The following is a 26188-nucleotide window of genomic DNA, read 5'->3' as shown; positions in this document are numbered from 1 at the left end:
GAAATTTTCCTAATTTTCCTCTGTACTTTACAGTACTTTCCTCGTAATTCCACTGATGCGTTTTCGGGATCAAAATTGAGACCGTATCAATCGATGGCCGAGATGAGAGATCAGCTGACAAAAGTAGGATTGCTGCATACGGAAGAAAGAGAGAACTAAGTGCGATATGAAGCGTTACAGGTTGTTATGGATGACTACGCTGTGAATCGATTTAGTGACTGGCCTATGTTCGACTACTTAGGAGAGTAAGTAGTTTTTCCTTATATTTTAATTCCCTAATATTTCCTGACGAAAATTTTAGCGTGGTAAATTATGGGGAACTTTGGGAAGGAGCACCGGCAAGCACTCAACACATGGCAATTGTTTTCGAAAACCATCAGGCAAGCCTTACCGGAGCACAGGTGAGGAAATTCTCTGGTAAAGTCAGGTATAGACGAAATTAACGGGAAATTCAGCTCCTTCTGGATTTGCATCGGCATCGAAATCGCCTCCTTGTTCGTCGCTGCCTTCGCAATCATCCTTTAGCAGATGCTCTTCATCTCACTGATTTCCCATCTCTTGCAATCTTTAAACGTGGAGAGAAGAAACCAATTCTTGTTGCTGAGTACGAAATTTTCCATCGAAATTAATCCAGGAATTAAGAAATAGTTCATATCTCTGCAGGCTACGACGACTTCTTCTAACTGAATTGGAGAACTTCCTTAGTAATGAAAGCGATCCTTCTCGACAGGTGGTTCAGTTTCATAGCCGCAAAAACAAGACCAATCCATGCGACTCCGATCCGGAAAAGTGGGTATTAAGGGCAGGTGTTTGCATGTTTCTTCACATACGTATAGAATACTAATGGTTGATGGTTTTCATCTGAACCAGTTAGGACTTTATATGGATACATATGTAGAAGACTTATATACAATATTGTCACTACTCAAGTAGTGTTGTTTATGAAAATTAGGAAGCTTTTATGGTTCTATTCTGAGAAAGCGGTATAAAAAACTATAATTTGGTTGTTTTTGGGCTTCATAATCATTTTTTCACTCGTGGAAAAAATCCGGACAAAAAGAGTTCATTCCTAATGCAAAAAATGATCTTAGTCATGGAATGACAAGTTAGTTATGTATAAAGTAAGGTTTTTACCGTTTTTTCATTGTATATCTATCTATCTATATTTTTATTGCATATTATTTTTTATGAAATACAATATTATATATATTTTACTATATATTATTGTATTTATATGATATACATTTATTTTACTTTCATATTTTATGATTTTACAAACATTTTATGATATACAATAAAAAAATGATGGTTTTTTTAATTGTATATCATAAAAATGTATTTATGATATTATGATTACTGTATGTCATAAAAATATATTTATGGCTTGTATATTTTATGATTCCTCGGTTCCTATTCCTAATATCCTTGCAGCTTACAAGTAAAATGATTATTTCTATGTCTGTTTATCATAAATGAGATTACATTTTTATGTGTTTCAATTTCTTAGTTTGCTTGACAACTGATGGAAGTAATCGCTTTTAAGAATCCTGGAATATTAACGTGTGGATTTTTTTTTCATCCCGGTTCTTTATCTTCGTCCAACTTTTTATCCTTTCGCTTTTTGCTAAATATTTTCACAATTTTGGAAATAAAAAAAAACGTTCGCAAAGATTTTGTGTTCTAGAATCTCCTTTTCAGATGTCGTGCTCTATTCTTCGCTTCTGAAGTTGACATGCTCAAGGCTATGCGATACGCATTATTCCGAGAAACATCCAGAACGAATGCGCCGCTCACCGGTTCCAATCTTACAGCATTACATGCATTCGTTAATCTTCTTGCTGATCATTTCCCGGTCTCCACAACATATGGAAACAATGTGAGTGTTCCTGACAGATAGCGCATTTACCACTCCTATTTGCAAATATTTTGAGATATTTCAGACTGTTCTGGACCGTTCGACACGTGCTGTCAAAGTGTTTGCACGGCTTCGAGATTTCCTCGAGAATCGTGGACTGGACAGCACGATTTCACCTGAGGAATGGCAACGAGAATTCATAGCGGCTGAGGTGGAATCCAGTCTATTGAATGCGAGAATGTTGACCAGTCAATAATGTCCGAATATCCAGGAAGCTGCTGGAAATCCCTTCGCAGTGAACTCAGATTGGGAACATTGTCGCGGTTCTAGTGGACAGTATCGAGGATATACTTGTGGATTATGGGTTACTTTCCATGCTTTGACGGTTTCTGCATATAAACAGGCTGAGGAACACTGTAAGTTTCCCGGAATAAGCACAAGCGGGTATTCAGGTTGAGTTGCTCGATATACTTTGCCACGTGGGTCTTGTGTGTGAGTTCTTGCCCCGTACACCACAGCACACAGTTATGTTAGAGATTTAGTACCTCAAATTTGAGTATGTAATTAAACCTAGGTGCATGTACACATATATAGAGAAAAGTATGTAGAGATACATTAAAGGCGATTCGTTGATCAACGACTCAAAGAATCACACGAAAAATATGGTTATCTGGATGATACAACGTGGAGGAATAGATATGAAGTAAAGGAACTTAAGGAGGTTAACATCATTCATGTTTCATGCTCAGGGAATATGACCAAAGTTAGCAGGAAAGAGGCTCACTTATTAACGTCAGCTGGAGCACATACAATGCGATACAAAAATTTTGTACATCCGTACCATTCAAGGCACATAAATACAAAAGAAAGACAATTCAGACATCACCCCACGAATCTGAGGTGGAACGAATTTCAGGTGGAGTATTCGTATACGGGATGGGAGACTATGGAGAGGAGGGTGATTCCGTCCATTTCTTCCTAATTGCCGTAAAAAATGGCCCGGAAGATACGGCTTGGAGCGTTCCGGCGCGCTATCTTCTACAACGAGTTCGATTGGAGCGCGCCAGCTTTGTGCATGCGCCGCATCTTCCGGGCCGTTTTTTTACGGGAATTAGGAAGAAATGAACGGAATCACCCCCCTCTCCATAATCTAATATGTCGTATACGAAAACTGCACCTGAAATCCGTACCACCGCAGGTTCGTGGGGTGATGCCTTTAATGGCATTTGACGTCCGAGGAAGCGATGTCGATCCTCCGCTTGTATACCTCTCTTCCTGACTACTTCCATTGTTAAGTGCTGTGGGAACGTCGGCTGGTTTTCCTCGTTGACTTCTCATCTGATTGAACTTTCTATTTTGATCCCATGGGATTCCCCACAACATCCTGTTTGATCGAACTTTACGATTTGTGCTTTCATGTTATTTCGAACCCCCTGGTCGTTAAAGAGAGTAGCGAAAAAAAAAACAGATCATAGCCCTGGAGGGGCGGAGTGACAGTCGGGACAGCTGCATCCACGCAGTTCTGTTCTTTCCGGGAAGTGCTCTCGGCATTTGGTCTGCAGGTACGGCGGAAAAGCCACTGAAGAAGTCAAATTTAAATTACATGGCAATTACATCCATTTACATTTCTAATTTTTGTCAATCAGGATTGCGCTTCCGCGATAAAATACTATTTGGGTCCAAATATATGCTACAATGTTAAAAAGGAAAATATAATGTAAAGCGTGGGATTTAGACAGAAATTCTACTACAAAATATCTTCAATTTTCGTCTTTTTCATTTTTTTGGAATCAGGGTACAATTTCAAATTTAAAATTTCGTTCTGAAATCATAGAAGAGTTGAATTGTAACCTATAGTGCTTGGATTTTTGATAACTCCTACTGAATTACCTACTTTCTGACACTCTGCCTTCGCTCTGTAGCTCAGACTGAAAACCCATCACCTCAAATACTCTTGAAAACTTTTTCAGTGGATGACTTTAAACCTCTCACTCCACTGCAAGCAATCCGTGCTTGGGTTGTTTCATTTTTCGGATGCATGCATTGTCGCGAACATTTCCTGAAAATGACCACCGGCACATTCCCTATGGAAGTACAAGTAAGTGCAATATTTCATGTATTTACTAGGTATCATCTGATCTAATTTACTTTACTTAAAGGTGAAAACACCCGAAGATGTGTTCATGTACCTGTGGCGAGCACATAACATTGTGAATGCTCGTCTACAAGGTCGTGACACTGAGGATCCACAATTCCCGAAATTGCAATTCCCAGCACATTTCTTGTGCCCGAACTGCACCGCCAACGGTTCTCCGGTGGACACGGAAACGCGAGATTTCCTTCTCGATTACTATTCACAAATTAAACCATTTCAACCACCAAAGTTTCTTCTAAAGTAGTCCAGATAAGCTTGATTAGATCGAATCTATCTGTATGATGTAGTCGTTTCAACACTATGTTACATCAAGAATAACCGGCTCCATTTTTTCTGGAAGCTTCCTTGTAAAACGTTCATTGGCAAATGATTTCCTTTTCTTTGTTATAGAGCTCTTGCCTAATATTTATTATATATATTATGCTCCTATTTACCATTTATAATATTTAGAATTTGTCATTTTACATTTTACCATTATCTTGGATGTGGTATCCATAAAAAATTAATCGTTCTGTTGTATTAATAGTACTACGAGTAACATAATATAGAATAAAAAAGGAGTGTTTTTTGTTACACACTATATTTATTTATATATAGAAACAAATTGAGCGGAGAAGTTTATTTTCTTCGGATTTGTTTTGTGTAGAGAATGGAATACGTACTCTGTGTGAAGAAAAAAGGGAATATCCAAGGAAAGCCTTCTGTACAATTCCCTTAGGTCTCTCTTAGAAGACAGGAAGATGGTGTACATAGATTATGTATGTTCCGTGAAAAGATCCAGAATTTGTTGAAGGACTACGCTATCGGAGTTTAGTCAAGACCTCTTTGAAGTAGTATTCTTCTCTTTTTTTTTAAGTTAAAAGAAACGTACAAGAGGTAATTCATCCATCCTCAACATTTTCTTACTACCTTTTTTCTGTAGTTTTTTTTTTTAAAATGAGGAATCGCTGCCGCATTTTACTTTTAGGATTCTTTAGGAGACCAACGAGTCTTTTCTGTTTCGTTTTTTTTCTTCGCAAGAACTTCTAGCAGTATTCCTTTGTTAAGATGACAAATCTTTTACCAGTTTTTCGAGGAAACAAAAACAAGGACCAAAATTGCAGCTTAACTATTTATTCACCAATGTATTGTCTTTGCAAGGGATTTTCCTCTTCCTCAGCGCCTCAAAAAAAAAAACATCCATCTATTCCCAAGGCGAAACAATTCGGAACTCAACGATTGGCAATGTTTCTTATCGTCGTTTCGAAGCTCTCCAGATTTGAGTAGAAAATATAAGGAATAGGAAATGGGCTGGATATAGGTTCTACCTCAAATACTTAGTTCAGGAATGAACTGTGGATTTATAAATTCGAATTAATTATTTGCTACGGATGTGAGCATAGCGAATTGCGAGACAAAAATTGCCTTGTTGGTCTAATCGAACAGTGCTCGAACGAGGTACTTGGAATCGTTCCTGGATACTCACTTTGGTTTTGGTAAAAACAAGAATATTGAAAATTACTTAAGCTAAAATGTGGTTACCTTTCTCATTTCTCTTTTACATAGAAGATTCCTTACTGCTCCTGGGTGGGTTCACAAATGATCGAGGATCAACTTGTTGATCTTGATCTACATTCGCTCGGTTCGATATCAATGGACCACAGTTGCTGCTGTATTGATCCTGGTGCGATGGATTTGGATGTGGACGTCATATTGGCTAAGGACCACGACCACCTACGAACGATGTACGTGGATAATCTGGACAATATTTACGTGAGTATTTAGTATGTAGCAGTATTTAACAGTATTTACGTTCAGTTCTGTTTGTGATTTTAGTCAGAAAAATTGATAACGTGAATCTCTTCAAATCTTCTTTCTTTTCTGGAACTGCCCATTTGTTATCCGAGAGATCGTCTCTAGTTCAATGATGTGTAAGCATACATATTTACGCAGAATGCATATAAACATATCTAACCTCACTCAGAATTTACTGTTCTATCTTCTCAGCGATTTAATTGGGAACAAATGTCTGAATTCGAATGAAGTCGTGAAAAAAATCGACTATCCGAATATTCGAATGGTCGTGGATTCATTGCTCCCAACATTTGAGCAGTCGAATCCACAGAGTTTCATTTCGAAGTTCGGTACTCGATTGATACTCGAATACCATTTAATCAACTCAACATTTTTCGAAAACCCTGGCATTTGGTGGTCGAATACTCGAGTCGATAGTTGTCACATATCTCCACTATCCTGTGGATTGCCCTTTTGTTTACTCGTTAGGATTGACGTTGCCTATGCACAACTCTTAAGTGTTTCCAGTAATAAACAGATTTGTATAGGCGAATTAAGACGGTTTCTTAAAGTGTTTTTTCCTTTTGCATAGGCGTTCTCATCGCGAAATCCTCAAGCAGATATCCGTGAATCCTTTGAAATCAAGCACATCCTATTATAATTATCTGACTTTATTTCGTTTTACTTGTTTTATTTTATTACGTTATTTTGTTTGTAATTTATTTCAATTATTATTTGAAGCGAGGTTTTTAATACTCACTTTCTGTCACCACCAATTCACTTTCAACAAGTTTTTGCAAAGATCTTCAGAGGAATGATGTATGGGAAGATCCGCGATCTCTTTTGGAGGTCTTTCAATCATCATCTTTTTTTTTTGAACTGAAAAGAATCTATGTATATCGTTGAGAAAATCTCGACTGAATAGCTCCGCTCTCCGGATGAAATTACCCATACTCTCATCTATCCAATCCTATAGGGTTTTCAATCCTCCGACGTCTTTCACTTCACTTGTGGTTCATCGCATTGAGAATATCCTAGGTCTTTTTATTCCTCTTTCTCCAACAAGTTAAACGGTCCGCGTTGTTGTTTATCCAAAGAATTGCATCCTTAGAATGTTTGTTTTGACCCGAACCCGTCAATCAGTTTCAATCTTTTGCTAACGGCTCGTTGTTGTCGACGGAATCGCGTGACTAAAGGGCTCATGCCTCAGCATATATCAAGTAAGACGGGTAACTCCCGCGATTCCCTCAACTTCTTTCCTCTCCACTATCGCATGAGTTTTCAGAGAGTTCCAATCGGTTTTCTGTGTTGATGGTTCTTTGCAGCTTTGCATTCTTAACATTAAGAAAGATTTGCTGTAATAGTAGATTTTTAGCCAGAAAATATCAATTTTTTCGAGTGCACATTAATTTCCAAGTGTCATACTTTACATATTTTTGTACAAATAAACTCTTTTGTAAGAGATTTCATACGCGAGTTATTTCTGTTGGCAAATTTTCCCGTCAATTACAAATCCTTCCGAAAACAAAAAACAAAACGACGAAAACAATGCACACTGATTGGTCGTAAACAATTCCTTTGTGCACATGTTTATACATTTGTTTGGTTTCACCCGTGATTACCGTCCTATGAGTAGTTTATCTCTGGAAAAGATCTAACAGAGATTTTTTTTAATGCTTAGAGAACTTGTGAAAGCTTCCTTTGTGAATACACTGCTTAGATAATATCGCCAATCATTTTGTGATCGTCTAGATTACGTCCATCTTAAAATTTACGGCAGGTTCTTGAGACAATGTCTATGTTTTTTTTTGTGGATTTTTTTATGGCCGTTTTTTGCAATAACTCGTGCGTTTTCCAGTCACTCAACGTGAGGTTGTACTTTTCGGAGTAAATACACTCGCCACGCCCACAGTTCTTTACCTCGAGTATATGGGGTTGTTTTGTCCATGCTCCTCCGCACGGGTTCCTTGCTGTAATCAACATTCCATTTCTGTATCGACTATTATTGTGCACATGTGTTGCTGGGAATGTAGGAGGTATTTCTGGATTTCATCCAACTATGATCATCTCATCATCACAATTTCATCCATGAACATTGCGATGAATTTCGATCCATACCTATTCGTGTATACTAGCGAATCCTTGTGGAATTAACTTATTGATTCCACGGCTTTGTGTAGGATTCCTGCTGGCTTTTTTTTGCAGCGGATTTTCTAACATCTTCTCAAACGAATTCTTGCCACCTGTTCAAACTGTAAAACAACGTCAGTTATCAATCAGAGTTTCTGTTGATGAGAATTTTTCAGGATTTTCAGAGGATAACGGTGAAAACATGCGCGTTGTCGCATTGAAAGTATTAATTGCATTTCAAACTTGTTTTCGTAACGCCTGGATTTGCGGAGACAATTTATTGACGTTAGACGATTGCTATTTGCTCTACTCACATGAGTCAAAATGTTATGACCAGCTGGACTTAGAAACTCTTTTGTTTTCTTTTCTTTAAAAACCTTTTTATAACGTCCGATTGAAAACAAAAAAAAACAAAATCCAGAGGAAAAGATTTTCTGACGTTCTGTAAAATGAAAGAGGTACATTATTGTATGTGGTTATGGATATTAATATGAATCATTTTGCAAAATTTATGTAAATAAACAAAGGTAAGCTTATTTCACGTTCAAACCTGTTTTATTCCGGAAACATCAGGGGAATTCATAGCAAGAGCAATAGAGATCTTTTCACGCGTTCATCCCGAGTTTAATCCACCTTTATGCGATTAGTGATCGTTTTAATTTTCGTTCACAAATTTGTTGTGAACCCTGAATGTTATGAAGGAATTCTGGAATAAAATTCACAAAATGAACCTCTCAACTCATAATATTAATTATTTTGAAGTGATATTTGAGGGAAAATATAAGACATGCTAGGAAATTCTACTTGATATTTGTGGTATATTATTTTCAGGTGTTAATGTATTATTTAAATCCATCGATTGAAAATATCATGTTTCTAGGCAAAAGAATATAATTTAGAATAGCAAATCACCTTTCTAGTGTAAATAATGTGAATGTTAATTATTATATTCCTAGTTGAATCCATGAATTCTGTAGAATCATTTCATTTAGGAAATATGGAGGTCTATGGCGATGGAACAATGGCGTTTATAGAAATAATTTGCAATATATTTTTCCCATTTCATATAAATCCCGAAAGTCCCCCTCTAGTTTAAAGGTATCTTAAGGAACGAATGTGACCGATAGATATTTTTCAAATTTTTGCGTTGAAATTGATGCGAGGATTAGAAGAAAGAATGAGGAACCCTTCGAAGAGACAGTAATTTATAAGTGAAGTCATTTGAATGGATTCTATTTGTTATCCATAAATCTGGAGCCGGAAAGATGTGATAGTGGTAGAGGTGAATTTTGCTCCTGCTATTCGATTATTGAGAAAAAAGGTGCAAGAGTTGAGTGAGTTGGATGCGGACCTAAGCCGACGAGTTACATAGTGTTTTGAATCCAATCGATGCCAAAAAAATCGATGATTTCGTGGAATCTAGGATGGGTTTTGAAAAATATTTAATCGGCACAAAAAAAAAACAAAAACTAATTATATCATAGTAGGTTGATTTCAAGTATGTTTCTCCTTTTAAAATATGGGAACATTCCAGGTATTTCCTCATATACGTACTCTTATATCCATAGCTACGCTTGGACATAAGGATTGTACACATAAACCCACACACGTATGTACTTTTCTGACTTTTCACAACTCTCCAAAAGATAAATTCGATCATTTTAAACTAAACCAGTCGGTAGTTGTTTTTTTTTTCGCTGATGGTTGTCGATCGAACTGCGATTGCCTTCGATCGTGTCCACCCTCGTGACAGTTTTTTTCTTCTTATTCTTGGATTTGCCGTCTGTTTGAAGGTGATTCTTCTACGCCAGTGTCAACATTGTTTTCGCTTTTTTCTGACGAACTTGACCTTTTGTTTGGTCTTAGTTTCCGTTGTGATCAGTGGTTTTAACATCTGTTATCGTTGCATTTTTGATTTAAACCGGTACGGCTCCAATGAAAATCCCTAAATCCATTTTGGTGAACAAATCCACTAGATCTACTAGATCTATGATGTATGCTGTCGAAAATTTTTAAAAAGTACTTTTTTGTCCAATGATCAGTGACCACTTTTAATTTTGGTCTGCAACAGTGCGCTGTTCTTTTTTTTAGAAGCACTCCGCCAGAAAATTTATTTTTGAAACGACAATTTCAAAAAAAAAAAAAAAAAATTAAACAGTAAATTTAGCCTTAAGTTTGAGTTGTTGGTCTGAGAATTATGCTTGTCTTTTTTTGCAATTGTGTAACACGGAATTATTAGTACGTTACACATTATCCTTAATATTTCAATTCTCCCTAGGATCTACTAACGGAAATGTCAAATTTGCGACCTGTACACTATTTCCTAGAAAAAAGTGCAATATGAAGGTTGTGTTACTAATGAAAGCCTCACGGTTGACTTACTGGTACAAAAAAAACCTTCTGCAAACACGAAATCCAATAAGTTTTCAAAAATGGTCCTCGGCCTTATTTAATAAAGTAAGCCTACGGGGTTTTTTTGGGAAATTCTTAGCAGGTTTTTCTGCAGCGCCTCTATTCTATTCTACTTTTGCAGCGAGTCTTGCAAGCAAAATTTTAACTAAAATAACAAAAACAAAAATAGCAACAACAATAAATAAGAATACTTTATAAATTGATTTAACATCATTTAAGGGAAAATATTTATCGTATGTAGAGCTACCATTATTGATCTTTTTCAGCATTTTTTTTCGTCATTTCGTACATGGATTTTTCGGATTTTATAGATTCAGGAGTACAGCAGAACAGTCCAGAAATGCATCATGTTGTCCACACAAAATGCTGTTCTAGGAACAAATTTAGCACAACATTCTTAACGCCAGCCGACCATTTTTTTTCTAAAATCCATGCATTCAGAGCATTCAAAACGTTTTTAAGCAGTATGGCAAGAGAAAATGTAGGAAATAATGCTTCACACAAATATGGAACAGCATTTTAGCATTTTCGGAGCGTTATGGATCGGTTTTTTTTACTTTAAATGGATCTATAACGTGGTTTTTGATTTGGACGTTTGAAAGCAATTGATGTTTTTAGTCGTATTATGTGCAATGAAATAACATGAAGGATTTTTAAACGTTTCTCATTTTTTTCGATCAATTGTTCCTGAACTAAAAAAAGAAGTGGATTGCGTTGGTTTTAGGCCGGTTAACTTTGCATTACTGTACTTTGGATGAGAATAGCAACAAGTGGTCTCTGATGAGTGAACACGAGTTTTATCATTGAAATGGATTTTATTTGAAATAGGATGGATTAAGAAGAAAAAATTTCTTGTGCGATTTTTTCTCCATTTAAGCTGATTCCATTTGTGCTAGTCGAGATAATTCGCATTTATTGACAGCACTTAGAGCTTGTAGCTATTTTTAACACTGATATATAATCGTGAATAATAACGAAGAAAAAAAAAACGGTAACATATGGTTGTGTGTGTATATACGGAGTTTCATATTTCATCGTAACAAACGCTGAGTCGGCCGTCAGTTGATCGTTGCTTATCTCCACTGATACCGTTCATTTTATCGATAATGTGAGGATTCTCAATGAATTTCTCAAGGATTCATTTTTTTTTTATTTCTTTCGGATAGTTTGTTTACAATCTTGTTTGTTTTCTGCATAATTCTCACGTGTGGAGCGATGCGCTTTCTCACGCGCCTTACGCTCCGCCCATCGGCCTACATCGCCGCAACACCAGCAGCACAGTGCCAAAACATGCACACACATACATACATACATACATACATACATACACACATACACACGTAAACACATACGTACACATACACACACATATAGACAGACATCTACACACACTTTTATACGCAAAAATCGTGTTCAGCTAGCGAAAATTAGATATTCGTAGCGGCTGGATTTATCCTGATTCGTCCTCGTCCCTCATTACTATCAATTCTGCCCGTTCTCTACTACAAATCCCTGATTTATTCATTTTTCTTATTTCTATTCAAATCATGGATTCATCTTTTTGCATGTCGAATATTTTCGTAACGTATTTGTACTGATTTTTAATGGTAATTATCCGGATAAACTAGCGATATCGGGGATTATTTATCGCTATGGCGTGCAACGAATTATTTTTGTATCTTTTGGAGGATTTCTTTTGTTTTGCGGAGGGATACTTGAAATAGTGCATCTATCCATCTTTTGCACCTCGATCTTCATGTTGCTCCTCTTTTTCATCGTATCACTGCGTGTGCACCTCGTGTCTGGACATATCAGGGGACGAAAAATGCGATTAGTGTTTAGTAATTCAGGCTGCATGAGTTACCATTGTTGACAAATCCTAAATTGTCGTCCTATTCCAAGCTTTGTACTTTGGTGCGGTATCCATTCTTCTAGAAAATCAAATATTTTTCTCACAAAAAGGGAATTGTTGTCTCATTTCCTTTCACATCGTTTTTTTTTCATCTCGCATACATTTCTATCAAACATTTGCATTCTCCTGCACGATTTGTAATTGTCCAGGCCACAACGAAGGGTAAGTGGGAATGCTGGAAACAACGAAACCTTTGAACGTGTACTGTAATAGCGAAAGTGGCTACGATTCTCCACATGCCAGCACAGATTCATCCCGAAGAAATTCGATTGGATTCAAGGAATATGTGAAAAGTCGACGATTCACTATGATGAGTAAAGTACGGCCTAGAATAACAATTTATGTCGTCCTCTTAGGATTTTGTGGATTATGCGACTTTTTTTTCCAGCCGAATCGGGTAACGGTACCGATACCGTCCACATGCGATGCCTCCAGGAAAACGAGTAGTTCGGATTCGAACTTTTGTGATGCACCAGATGATTTAGATGATGAACTCTCGCCAAGACCCGTTTATCAACGACGGATGAGTGTTCCGGAGAAAGTTTTTCATAGCGCTGTGAGTGCAATCCAAGCTTAGAAGTCAGATAAAATGTGAGGAGAATAAAACATCCTTCCAGGACTACGCTATATTACGTCCGTCAATGGAAGCTGATGTGAAATTTGAGATCGTTGCTGCGTTTGGTTGGTTTCACTCTTTTTTTTCTAAAACATTTGCTTACTGTCAATCTAAAACATCTTTTTGTAATATTTTACCGTTTCCATTGTTCCAAAGTTATACCAGTAAGTATCGATTGTCCATGAATTCGTACTTTTCGACATAATCTCTAATGCAGAACCCTCATCCCCTGTATGTTCAGGATTGAGGATTAAGCGTTGCAAAAAAGATGCCGCAAAAAAAAGGTCCAGGATCAGGTGCTCGTTGATTTTTGAAATATTTCAGATCGCTACACCGATCCATATCGTCACTACATGCAATCGCTCACATGCTACGATCTACAGCCGACCCATGGTGCTGTCGTTGTGATCGACGGAGAGCTCAAGGTGTTGATAATATTTTATACGACCAGTCATTGTTTATTTACAACTAGACGGCGAACGACCGACCACACGCCACGTGCACAGTGCCCACTGTTCTTTGGATTACCGATCGATTTTTTTTTCTGGCGAGAATTTTTGGGAATTTGACTCTAGTAGTTTCTCGTAGTTATTTGCCCTTTGTTAGGCGACAGAATGAGAAATATTTCTAATTTGGTGCGTGTACAAAAGAAAGAATTGGATTTTCCCCATATAAAACTAACTCAATGCTCTACACACACGTTTTCCAGATCCATAAAGCGCTGACAGCTCTCAGTCAATGCGGTCATCAAGTTGCTATTGTATCAAATTTAGATGTAAGAGGTAAAAACTCTTGGTTTTATAGCAAACCTCATAGAACAAGCAGATGATTAGTGTTATTTTTTTGCAGGAGGTCTTGGGATAATCACAGTTACGGATTGCTTGAAAGCTATTGTGTTGGCTTCCGAAGGAGTGCAAAACGTAGCCGAACAAACTGTTGCACAATTTTTAAAATCAAATAATCGAAAACAACTGGTGACGGCTGACGTGAATACAAGGTAATTTGTTAGTCTCATCAAAGAGATTGTTTACTCGGATGGATCGCCACTAATCCTTGGGTCGTCCCCCCTCGATCACACAATTCAACCTCATGCAGCAGCAATTTGCTATGATGTGAAGACTAGAATTATATTTCTAGCGATTGCAATCAACATCGTTAGATAACCTATTCAGAAGCAAAAGAAATAGAGAAGAAAACAAAGAAAGAAAAAGGAAAGGCGGAAAGAGAGCTTGATAAAAAAAAAACTGGAACATATGCGATACTTAGTCCTTTTTTCTGCGGAAAAAAAAGATTTACGAGGTCAGAAAAATCCTAAAATCACAAATCCTCTGCATTTTTTGCGACGACATCCTTATTTTATCTCCTTTTTTTCCTTTCTCTTTGATTGTTATCCTTTTTTCCTCAGCAAATTTTAAAAATCTGAAAATCTTAAATTTTTAGTAGTATGGTTGGACATTTTCCCTATCATCTGATAGTGGAGTAAATGTTGATTTCATATTCTGTCATTTTTTTCTTCAATGTCATTCCGCTGTTTTTAGTTCTGATTTTATCAGTTTTATTGAAGACTTCATTAAGTACTTTAAAATTTAAAAAAAACATCTTTTTTCTCCATGGGCAAAAAATTGTTCATTTTTTTCATTCATTTGACGTAATGCGTCCTCTAACCTTCCGTTCTATTCTCTGCTTTTTTGCTGTTTTCGTCAACAGTTAAACAAAATAATTTTTGCACTGTTGCCAGTTTAAGAAAATATAAAGTTATTTCTTATAATAAGACTCGGATGAATATTAATTAAAACAGTGGAGGACATATCTCATATTTTTGCTGTTTTATAGCTGCATATTTGTTCAGCTTTTGAGGATTTGTAGCAATTTTGTTGATTTATGCTAATCCGAAGAACTCAGATGTAGATAAAATTTTATTTAGAAAAATAGTATTTAGAATGTGGAGGTTACATCTTCCATTTCATTCTTCCTTTTCCTCTGAGGAGAAAGGTTAAGAGAGGATTTTGAATCACTCTAAAATTTAGAATATGAATAGATTTTAGTGAAAGAAAGCAGGTATAGGATTAGCTGTTAGATGAATAGGACCGTCTGCTATTCTGTGAACATTTTACCGCTTTACTTTACTACTTAAAGGGATTCTTTATGGATATCGATGATATTTAAACGAATAGATTCATTGTCGTGATTCGTGTGTCTCTATGGAGGGATGAGTGACTGAAGGGAGGGGGAGGGAGCGAGGGGGGAATCAAGTCAGAGAGGCTATTTTTAATTGTGCACATATGTGATCAACATGGATACATGCACACATAAAGCATTGTTGCTGCAACGTATGTTCATGGAATTCGAATATGCGTGTGCGTGTGTGTGTTGACAGTACACAGCAGCAAACGATGGCCGTGGATATCGAGAAAAACAACCGGCAGCCGGGCAGCAAGACCACCCAGAATAGCATTCATTAGGGCTCACATCAACAGCGACCACCAGCATGGAAATCGATGAGGTGCTTATGCTGCGCGTGCACTTCTAAGGAGGTTTTACGAGTTCCTGAATGTTCCGCCACAATGAGAAATTTCCTTATAAAGTATACCAAGATAAACAGAGTGCAATGAGGTTTTTGTTTCAATGGAATCAACGCCCTCGTAATTAATTCCGGATAATCCAGAATATTTATTAAAAATAATGTTTTTTTCTAGTGTATGGGATGCAGCGAAGATGATTTGCTTGAATCGTATCCATCGAATTCCTATCGTACATTTTGATGAAGTTGTTGGTGATGCCAAGAAGCAGCAGGGGAACCTCCTCTACGTCCTCAGCCTTAAAACTGTGTTCATGGAGACCATAATGAAATTGGTGAGTGAGTGTTTTATGCAATTGCCTCGTGATGCAAATTAACAGAAAGTTCTCGACTATTTGCTTTTCTGGATGTTTCGGATATTTTTCGCTTGTTCAAGAAGGATCCTGCTGAAAAAAAAATAAAAGGAAGTTCGAAGTTAAATCAAAGGTCAAAAGCAAAGATAGAGGTCGGAAAATTTTTTTTAAAAAAAAGATGGATCGTTTTGCTTTTTCCTAGACGATCAAGATTCGGTCGGAATTTCAAACTGAGATAATAATAAAATGAAGGGACAAGATTCAATCAACGAAAAAAAATTGCACAATTGATGTTTTGTTTATTCAAATTTTATTTTTACGGAAATTAAGTACACAATCATGTAGTGCGCCTATTTATCAAATATTTGCATAGTGGTAACAAGTAGTATGCATAGAAAAGAACATAGACTCATTAGCATGAGGTTATTCCCTCAGTGTATTCGCTTCAAGGGAATTAGATAATTGAGCATGATTTGCAGCAATTATTAAAAAAGTATTAGATTCACTTCTTTTTTCAACGGTATACTGCTCTTGAGGATCAATTATGTACACAGTTTTCTTCTTCCTGAAATTGCTGCAGCCCAAGTTTTCAAACTGAGTTAGGCGAATATTCAGGATTTAAATCTGTTAATTCCAGAGTTGAAATGATCATTCGGCTAAGTTTACTGGGTCATGGGAGACGTACATCTGTTTTTCTCTGTGAAACTCGGGTGTGCTACCACCTTGAGAGAAAGAAAAACATGTTTTCTTGGTGTGCGAGTGGTTTTTGTGTAAGAGAACAATTTAAATGTATTTTTCTGGTTTTTTGCGGGATAATAACATGATAATATCAAAGCGTTTCTCTTTTTTTACAAAAAAAATTATTTAGAAGTCAAACGCCATGCATATGTGCTGTAACCAACGTGTTTTCCTTTTTCTTTTAATCAGAAGGTGGTAGTGGAGAGGAAAAATCACGAAAAAATAACTACAACTGGACTTTACTCAGCGCAAAAATAATTCCTTGAAATTCTTGAACTAGCGCAAAAATAATTCCTTGAAAAATGATCCCAAAATAATCAAAAATAATCTTAGAATCTCTGCTTTCCCGGAAAGATTCCACATTTTTCTCTTCTCAGAAATCTGAAGCAGTAAAACGAAAAGTTTCACTGAAATAAGATTCTTGATTAGGATGCACAAATGATCCACGAATATTTCTTCAATCCATTCCTGGAAGAGCTTTTTATATTTGATGTACTATTTGCTGTGTTCTCTGCGGTACTTCCAGAAAAGCATAAATTTTAATTTGTTATTTGTATTCTAGGAAAAGAAGATGAGAAAATGGATGTTGCTGCTTTAGAAAAGTTGTCAAGGATTTCTTTAAAAAATGTTTGAGAAGAAGTAAATATAAAAATGAATTATTGTTGAAGGAACAAATTTAATTTCAAATTGAATTTTGTTTTAAACTGGTTGATTGGCTTTCAAATCCAAAAACTACTTTATTAGTAATGTTTACTGTTTATTTGTTCGACAACTAGATTTTATTAGTGTCATCGACCATGTAAGAAGAAAAATTTTGTTTACAGCTTCGAAAGATTAGAAAAATTGGGATTGTTCTACGTTTTTTTTTTTCATTTTCAAATCCAGTTTTTATTTCGTTACGAGAATCCACAGTTCGATACTTTTACCTGGAAATTTTCAAATACGTAACAACTTTTACTCCAATCCCTCTATACTAGTTTCATCCATTGAAATTTGAAGCAATTGCTCGGATTTTTTTTATCATTGCAGTCGGATCCAAAGCCTTCGCTCTGCCCTCACATCAAGCAACGGACGATCTCTGAGCGAAAACTTGGAACATGGAGTCGACTGTATACAGTACGTTTTCTAAATTATTCAATCAAAAATAATGTAACTCTGCAGAAACGAAATTCACGTGCACATATCCTCGAATTTGAATAATTTTGTGAGCTGAAAAGCTCATAAGAAGAAGAGGTGAAGTCGAGCGTTCTCGTTAATGGATCTCATCATCTTATTATATCCGGAAAAAATCTTCGTTAAACTCCCAATCAAGTATTAGTGATCGCGTTATGTTCGACCTGATCGAATTCGATAACAATTCCAAACTTCTCACCGATCTTTGCCCTAACTACGACTTGTTTGCGTTTTTCGGACGTCTTTGTTTTTTGGCCGAACGTAAAATTTTAAACATGCAAAACAAACGAGCGTGATCGACTTCTTCCAACTATTAGAAACAGTCTTGGGAATATTTTTTTTTCAGGAAGGAAAGAGAACAGCTAAGTACATATCTGCTAAATAACTCAATAGTAACTAAATATAGATCTATTCTGGAAGATTTGGTGTATGTACATGATTATGCACTTTGCATTGCAAGTTTGCGCTGACTAGCACGCAGTAAGCGTTACATTTTTAGGTCAAACAAATCCCCTGGGGCAAAATTGCCTAGAGACTCTCATTGGACACCTCTACAAAAATCTTTTATTCACATATCTTCACTTCGATTTTATTTTGAACAGTAGTTGGGAGAATTTTGAGGATATTTTATCCCACCCACCATTATTTTTTTATTTTGCCATTTGCTTCACTAGAATAGGCATTATTTATTCCAATGGGATGTTATGATGTCATTTTCTAAACATTGAGGAGATTCTGTATGCAGATGAGTGCTATGAGATAATCGGATTCCATAAAATTCATTACAGAATTGTTTTGTATGGTGAATTGCACTTTTGTTTTTATAAATTCACCATTCGTTTTGTGTTCCCCTGAAATTACACTAACAGTAAAATATTTCTTGCATGAATGTAAAGTAATTTTTGGTTTTTTTTTTCGTTTTTTGCCCATGGATATTACCGTCAAAAGGCAGAAATAGGAGAGTTATTCGTGGTCTTTGATGTTATTAGAAAAAAGTGCAAAGATTTTTGTATGAGTTCTGAGCTGATCTGGTGTTCAACTGAGTCAATAGTTCGAGTTTTAAAGTTCAAAAAATCGTCGAGATCAAACATTACCGCCAAGTTTCGTTGCACAAATAACTTTCCGACAAAGTAACAAGACCTTCGATCGGAGCCTACTGCAAAACACTTTACTCACGTGTGTGTGTGTGTTTGTGTGCGCATGTTTGCATTTCTTTGGAACAATACACTGATGATAACAAAGGGATTTGATAAGAATACAGCCAGTTATTTTAAACACAATACGTCTATTTTTTTTCAGAATAATGTTAACGTTACACACAAAAAAGAAGCAACTCTCTAAATTTATCATATAATATTTTTTGTTTGTAAAAAAATGTAAAATAATACAATTAGTTTGCTATAATCTGTTATCACTGAAAATTAAACGTTTTTTTTTTCGAAATTAAACGTTTGAGTGAATACGTAGTTATGTTTATCGCGCAAACCATCTTAATGGCTTCCTTTCGTGTTTAAATTCGATAAAAATAACTGTAGGCGCAGCGATAATAACAAAATAAAACGGAGGTTGATGCTTAACTCATATGAGTCACATTATTCGAGGGATTATCCTGTGTTATGTCTTCGAGCAGTGTAGTAAACCAGAAGAACAAGTCAGATGTAGAAAGGGACCGATATTAGCGGATAATCATGTTATATGTACATAAATTCTGGACTCAACTGCTGGGATTTCGCAGATCTCCCCGAGGTTTATAGATCCTCGTATGGTCGGAATCGATAGCTCTGGTTCAATTATACGATTGAAACGGGGAAATATCTGGATACCCGGTGAAATTTGGTGCCTCTAAGACTACCTTTTTTTCAAAATAATAGCTCTACAATTTTCTTCTAATCTAAAATTACATTGTTTTTGAGTCCTTGAGAAGAAACTCTAATCCTAGCTCATTCCAGGATTAACTGAACGTTCCAACTTTTCTCCTTGCTAGAGACCAAGAATTTTGGCCAAAATAAGAGACAGAAATTACTAGATTAGTATAGTCAGTTGGAAATTACAATAAAATATTAGTAGATGGCTGGTTTCAATAGAGTCAAATCGAATTCTTGAGATTTTCCAGACGAAAATTTAATGATTTTCCTTAAATTGGTGTGTTTTCAGCTGCTCCGACAAGATGTTGGTATTTTAAAAACTGTTTAGTACAAGGCTATATTGTTGATATATATATATATATATAAAACTTATTAAATTCAAATGTAATATATTCCTGAATATTCCCACTAGATTTCACAGAAATATCATACTAATACAGGTAGTTTGATATTTTTGCAATTTAATTTCAATTTACCCTAATTTCAGCAAAACACTAAAAGAATGAATATTATAGGATATTAGTTCAAATGATCAGAACCCCATAATAAAGATGTTTCCAGAAAAAAAGCGCTTGTTTCTCCATGTTAACCGTTTACTTTTAGTGGGAGATACGCAAATTTGCTTAACCAACGAGCAGTTTATTTTTTTAAGGAAAAAAAAACTGTCATATTCAATAAACGAACTTATTAGTTATCCATTTCATGGAAACTGTAGTTTTTTTTACGGATTATGACTCTACGTTTAAGCTCGCAATCTGTTAGGAATGCAGAACTTTTTTCAATCCTATACCTATTCTATTGAATATTTTATACGTATAATGTCGGCTTAGTCGACCTTTTTTTCCCAAGAAATCATGTGAATTGCACGTGATAAGCTGAATTCAGCAAGCGAAAGCTTTGCACCATCGTTATTTTGTCATTGTTTGTTATAGGACAAAATATTATGGAAGCGTTGACCGTGAACTAACAATTTAGTTAAATATAGGATGACGAATTTATGTGGTTAGCAGGGGGAAAAAATGCAAAAATAAATGACGTTTCGAGATTATATTTTAAACTGGAATCTCTTGATTGAAATAGTTCATAGAGGGAAAACATCTTGTGAGCCACCAGCTGATTCATTGTTGATATGTATGTATGTACATACATCAGCGTAATGTTTTGTCTTTTGCTTATTCTTCGTCACAATACTGTACACGTACCGTAACATTTAAACAATAACATCATTGCTATTACTGTAGATGATTTAACGGGAATAATTTGATCTTGATAAATTTAAATATTCATATACATATTTTGGGGCGGGTGTAGCGTAGCGGTTAGAGGTTCCGCTTCCTGCACGATCGATCGGAGGTTCGAATCCGCCCTAGTGCTCACCAAGCCTTCATCCCTCCGCGGTCGATAAATTGGTATAAGAATTATCTGGGAAGATAAAAGCACTGACTTGACACATCAGCTAGCCATCAGAAGTCATTGTATAGGCCAATTACGCGTTCGTAAACCTCAAACGATTCTGAATTGATGTGAACGTGGAGGCGCATCCTAATCGGATTGACTGACGCCAGGAACTTAATCCTTTAACTTTTTTTAATCCTTTATTCATTTACTCTAATTAATGTAGGTGAATGATCAAATGTGACTACCTTTCCAGCGGCGGCCTTTCCTTTTCACCCCTTACATATTTTTGCGAATTTAATGTCGGATAAAGGAATTCGCTTTCGTAAAAGGAAAAAAAAATTATGGAAAGTATGAAATGATTAAAATGTAGTAGGGTTAGCAGTACCTTCTCCAACTGCTCTTCCATCTTTTTTGTCTTGTCCGACTCTGCAAGGATCTCCTTTAAAGATCTGAAACAAAACTCTTCAAAAAAACAAAATATTGCTGAAATTAAAAAAAAATTCTTCCTCACTATAGCAGCATGTCTTGTTACCTTTGGAAGTTAATCAACAAACATAGTGAAGTTTTAACAGGATTTGCAACGTGACCGCTAATCAATACTGTGTCTTGTCCCTTAGAATCAATCCGCTATAGCTGGCGATAACTTTTTTCCCCCGCCCTTCTCGTAGTTCACGGATTTCGTAGTTTTTCGTCGAGTAAATGAGGTGAGCGCACAGTGCGACATTGTTTAATACGGTTTGTTCTGTATTATTCTGGATCATATTGTTGTTGCGTGGATCAAATGTAAAAGTTTTGAAAGCTTTTAAGGGCGATCTCCAATTGAGTTGTAAATGAATCTAGTCCGATTCTTAAACCTCTCCCTCTTTTTGTAAGTGCTCTGATTCATCCGAACCAGTAGTATGCTGTCTAATATCCAGAAAATTAGGATTCTGGTCCGATTAGTGCTCGTTCGCTGTTTGTCGGTTGTTTATCGCGCGTTGTCGATGTGTGTTTTTGTTTTGGAGTCGGTGAGCGAGGCCGGCCAGCTGGCGGTCGGCCAGCGTTTGCAGCGAGCGCCGGCCGGCCGGCCTTTCGCGTTCGCCTCCGATCACATGGGGGGCGAGGCGCAGTCAGTGCTATGTTTTGTTATTGCGTTTGCCCTCTTCAACAGCACAATGATCGATAGCGAAGAGGGAGAGTCGAAACGAGGGGGGAACGAGAGGGTTGTGGGGCTGAGCATGGAGATCAACCAGGAGAAAATCTGCTCTACTCGCTTTAGTTCAACAAAACTGACACTCAAACTCAAAGTATAACTGCATCGATGAAACTTCAAAATCCGCCATCACCTTTCTTGGATTTCATTAGCGCCTGTTTCCTGAATTGCTCTGGAAGAGTTTCTTCTAGCAGAGAAAAATTGAAACCAGCCATCTACTAATATTCTATTGTAATTTCCAACGGACTATACTAATCTATGTAGTAATTTCTGTCTTTTATTTTGGCCAAAACCCTTGGTCTCTAGCAAAGAGAAAAGTTGGAATGTTCAATAAATCCTGGAATGTGCTAGGATCAGAGTTTCTTCTCAAGAACTCAAAAATGATTTAGTTTTAGACGTCGAGAAAATTTTAAAACTATTAACTTGAAAAAAGTTGAACATAGAAAAACAATTTTCACCAGTTATCTAGATATTTCCCGTCTAAATCCTACAATTGAACCAGAATTATCGATTCCGACCACACGAGGATCTGTAAACCTCGGGGAGATCTGCGAAATCCCAGTATTTGAATCCAGAATTTCTGTACATATAATATGATTATCCGCTAATATCGGTCCCTTTCTACATCTGACTTGTTCTTCTGGTTTACTACATTGCTCGAAGACATAACACAGGATAATCCCTCGAATAATGTGACTCGAAAAAAAAAAACTAAGAACTAGATTTCGCATTTATTGTTCAAAAGAAAACAGACGATTGCGATACGTATTCATTTGTGTTTTTGTAAAAAATATTAAATGTATAGCGCTAAAGAAACACAATTTAACTCATTTCGATGGAAACTATGAGGTCTTAAGGGTAAAGAAAACCCTTTAAGTACTTTTAGTAAATTTTTCTGAAGCTACAAGTTCTAAAAGAATTTTAAAATGGACAACTATGTATATTGTAAAAATGGATACGTTTTGTGCTGTAATGGACAAAACCATTTCGAGATCGAAATTATTTCGTTGGAAATTTTTCCATGGTTTAATTGGACAAGTAACAAGTAGAATTTTTTTCCTTAAACGTTTATTTCGGACTTATTTTTTTCGGAACTCTTGGTCTACTTTTATCGAGTCTTATTATCAGTATTTCTTTTGGGAATGCTGCTTAATTCTGTGTTCTACGCGGAGACGTGAAGCCACATGAACAGCGATCTGATGATTAGGCGATCAACGACTAAACATCGTAAATCACCAGTCAACAGCTCCGATTAATAAACAAAACGAGAGAATTGAAAACTTGGTACATATATGGGGGAACTCTTCATTTATCCCCACTTGATTTTCACGTGAAAAACATATGGAATACCGAGACAGGCAGATGTGATCCGGATATATGTGATCCTTACCACATCGCTCCACGAATATCCTCTTCATTGATGACAGAGAAATTATCTGTTTATTATCGCTAATGTGTTGCTTTTGTTCAGCGATTTAGATTGTGAAATAGTCGGATCGATATATTGATCATTTTGCATATTATTCAACGAAACTTATTGAAGCGAAAAAGTTGTAAAAATAGTGCTATTAGGGGAATGAAATCCACAAATTTCAGGTACCACAAACAGCTACATGCGATGATGCGATCACACTATACCTTGAGAAGTAAACAACAAATATCACAACACTTTGTAAACAATTCGAAATTTCCTTATCATTCTAGAAAAATCTCGAGCGTACCAGTTGTGGATTCATGTGGTCGTGTACTTGGTGTAATAGGAAAAAGTGATATTATGTTGGAATTGGTACGTCATCCGAACAATTACTTAGAAATTCTGGATATTCCTATTATGGTGAGTCTCTATTACTTCATATAGTCTCTATCACGTTTTTCCACAAAAAAGCAAAAAAAACATCAACAAAATAAACAAAAACAAAATAGAATAGGGAGAACATTTGGTGGTTATTGAAATAGTAAGTGTAGGATTACTTCTACACTTCTTTCAACAAAAATAATTCACTTTGACAATTATACGAGTTTGTAACCTAATATTTCACGATATATTCACGTGATACGTGCATCCAGAGATATGTTTACGTGTACGAGCAGTTCCATGAATTTATTTGGGTTCCTTAAAATTTGTTGTACTTCGGACTACAAATAGGTTTCAGTCAAAATTAGTGTGTCACGAAGATGACGATTTTCGAAATCCTCAGCAAGTAGATAGAGGTTGGAGTATACTGCACGAGTATGAGAGTAATCGCCCCCAATTTTCCATAGTAATCCAGAAAACTATCGTAGAGTAGCGCCGTGTGATCCGGTCTACCCAACGATGCAATTCGTTACGCGATAGAAAGCGGATACCTCTGTTGTCGTCCGGCTTCCGCAATCCAACTAATATAACTCAAATAAGCGGCTAAAGCTGATGTACCTAACGGAATAACGGATACTTTGCCGATTGTCTTCATTCTATTGCACGTAATAAGTTGTATCGTTGAGGATACTTTCTCACACAATGTTGTTTCACACGCCTTACTGTGGATTGGTAAAGGGAATCGAGGGTGATCACGCTCGTACCGGTGAACCGGTGAACTGCACTCCTATTCCTGTACGTTCGTGGATAGAAAGCAAGATTGTCAATTTCATGATTCGCTGATCTTAAAGTGCTGCGCTTGTTTTGAAAGAGATATCTGAGGACAAACTTTGTAAGTAATAGGAAAATTGCCGGGTTTTTCTCAGATATCTCAAATATTTAACGGTGCTAACGCATCTTTTGCAGAACAAATCATGTTGTTAATCTAGGCGTAAACTCGTAAATTGGGGTCCCACATAAAAACAGGCGAACAGTTGCTAAGAAGTTACAGTCGGGCACTTCCTCGTGATTTTTCTTCTTTCTGAACAGCCAAAAAAAAGAAATGGTTTATTTTTTTAAATAGACAAAAAATGTTTCTTTTGTTTGATCACTTACACTTATGAGCATAAACATAACACATATTTAGTTTAGGTAAGCAAATAAGAAAAGTATTTCGCATAATAATGAATCAGTAAAAGAGAGCCTCTACATTACCACTCTGGAGAAACTTGGACGGTGCAGGATGCAGCAACTCTTACAAATTCTTGAGGAATTTCAGGACCTAATCGCTTCGATGAGTCCACCAGTGTATGGGACGACAACGATGACTGTTTTCGATTGTATTGCAGCATTGGTGAACACGGATCGACAATCAATCGTTCGTATTCCTAAGAACTTCGGATGATATCCTTAATCTAACAATATATGATCAAATTCAGGTTATCATCGATGTGGAACGACGACCACAAGCCGTCATCTCCTATTCAGATATTATGGATTTCATCCAGAACAGCTCAGATTCACATCATAAATTGAGCTTGGCATAATTCAGAATCCTTATTCGTAGTAGTGAAATTCCAGAAAAAAAAACGGTATTTATCGACGTTCATAGTATCCGTAAAAAACGTCACAAATATATATTCGTCTAACATATGCACGTTTATTCTCAGTGAAACTTCTCAGGAATATTTCTACAGAGCACGTGTCAAATCAGCGATGTCCAATGTTGGCATCATTCCAGAATCCTCCTCTTCTTCTTCTTCCACTTCTTCTTCTTCTTCGTCTTCTTCTTCTTACAGTTCCTAATTATTTTTTTTTGCCCTCAATTCTTGTTGTTTTCGGATTAGCACTTCAGTCATTCAACCCGGTTGATTTACCAGCTAAGTATTTGTTGTCAGTAGTACGTACGTTCACGTGCGTACATTTGTACTTTTTGTGCCGAAATGAGTGATATCGTTCGGCATTTTGTAGACTATTTTTTGTACAGGGAATTACAGTAATTATTTATATAGTGTAACTAGGCTTTTGAAATTATTCTGCATGTAGATGTAGTAGGTGATCCACAGATTCTATACAGAGGATTATTCTCTAATCTCACTTAATACGTAATACATACTATTGTACAACCTGAGTCTTGTTACTCGTGTATATTTTTGATATCCAGGCGAGTCCTATCCATGCGTAGTTCGATTTTTTAATTTTTTTTTTCTGGTTTATAGACGTATTCATAGTTCATAGAAATGTATATTATACAGAGCATGTAC

At 36.3% G+C, this 26188-nt stretch overlaps 2 protein-coding genes across 4 annotated transcripts in view; both read left to right on the top strand.

Moving 5' to 3' along the window:
- The window catches only part of RB195_026006 (uncharacterized protein), a gene marked incomplete at both ends in the record, with an annotated part of 30080 nt that extends 25826 nt beyond the window's left edge, over nt 1–4254 (top strand). For both annotated transcript variants that reach the window (XM_064214363.1, XM_064214361.1), the window contains 10 exons: nt 34–123; nt 181–245; nt 302–401; nt 456–604; nt 664–789; nt 1699–1876; nt 1941–2066; nt 2127–2271; nt 3826–3953; nt 4015–4254. In XM_064214363.1, the coding sequence (XP_064070242.1) occupies nt 34–123; nt 181–245; nt 302–401; nt 456–604; nt 664–789; nt 1699–1876; nt 1941–2066; nt 2127–2271; nt 3826–3953; nt 4015–4254 (1347 nt within the window). The remainder of the gene's footprint in view (nt 1–33; nt 124–180; nt 246–301; nt 402–455; nt 605–663; nt 790–1698; nt 1877–1940; nt 2067–2126; nt 2272–3825; nt 3954–4014) is intronic.
- A 1334-nt stretch (nt 4255–5588) lies between these two features.
- Nucleotides 5589–25471, top strand: RB195_026005 (uncharacterized protein; the record flags this gene model as incomplete). 2 transcript variants are annotated; one of them, XM_064214360.1, is made up of 14 exons in its annotated part: nt 5589–5762; nt 12387–12399; nt 12486–12556; nt 12626–12793; nt 12855–12918; nt 13178–13278; nt 13563–13635; nt 13703–13850; nt 15550–15706; nt 17492–17578; nt 23687–23736; nt 23795–23924; nt 25204–25302; nt 25364–25471. In XM_064214360.1, the coding sequence occupies 14 exons, from the start codon at nt 5589–5591 to the stop codon at nt 25469–25471; spliced, it is 1443 nt and encodes a 480-aa protein (XP_064070241.1). The 2 variants fall into 2 exon arrangements, with proteins under 2 accessions (XP_064070241.1, XP_013291275.1); XM_013435821.2 differs by lacking the exons at nt 5589–5762; nt 12387–12399 and having other exon boundaries at nt 12410–12556.
- Nucleotides 25472–26188: the final 717 nt, after the last annotated feature.

Source organism: Necator americanus, chromosome X, assembly GCF_031761385.1.
Source record: "Necator americanus strain Aroian chromosome X, whole genome shotgun sequence".
Taxonomy (NCBI): domain Eukaryota; kingdom Metazoa; phylum Nematoda; class Chromadorea; order Rhabditida; family Ancylostomatidae; genus Necator; species Necator americanus.
The sequence above is the reverse complement of the archived record's forward strand: the minus strand, read 5'-3'. Positions and strand labels throughout refer to the sequence as shown.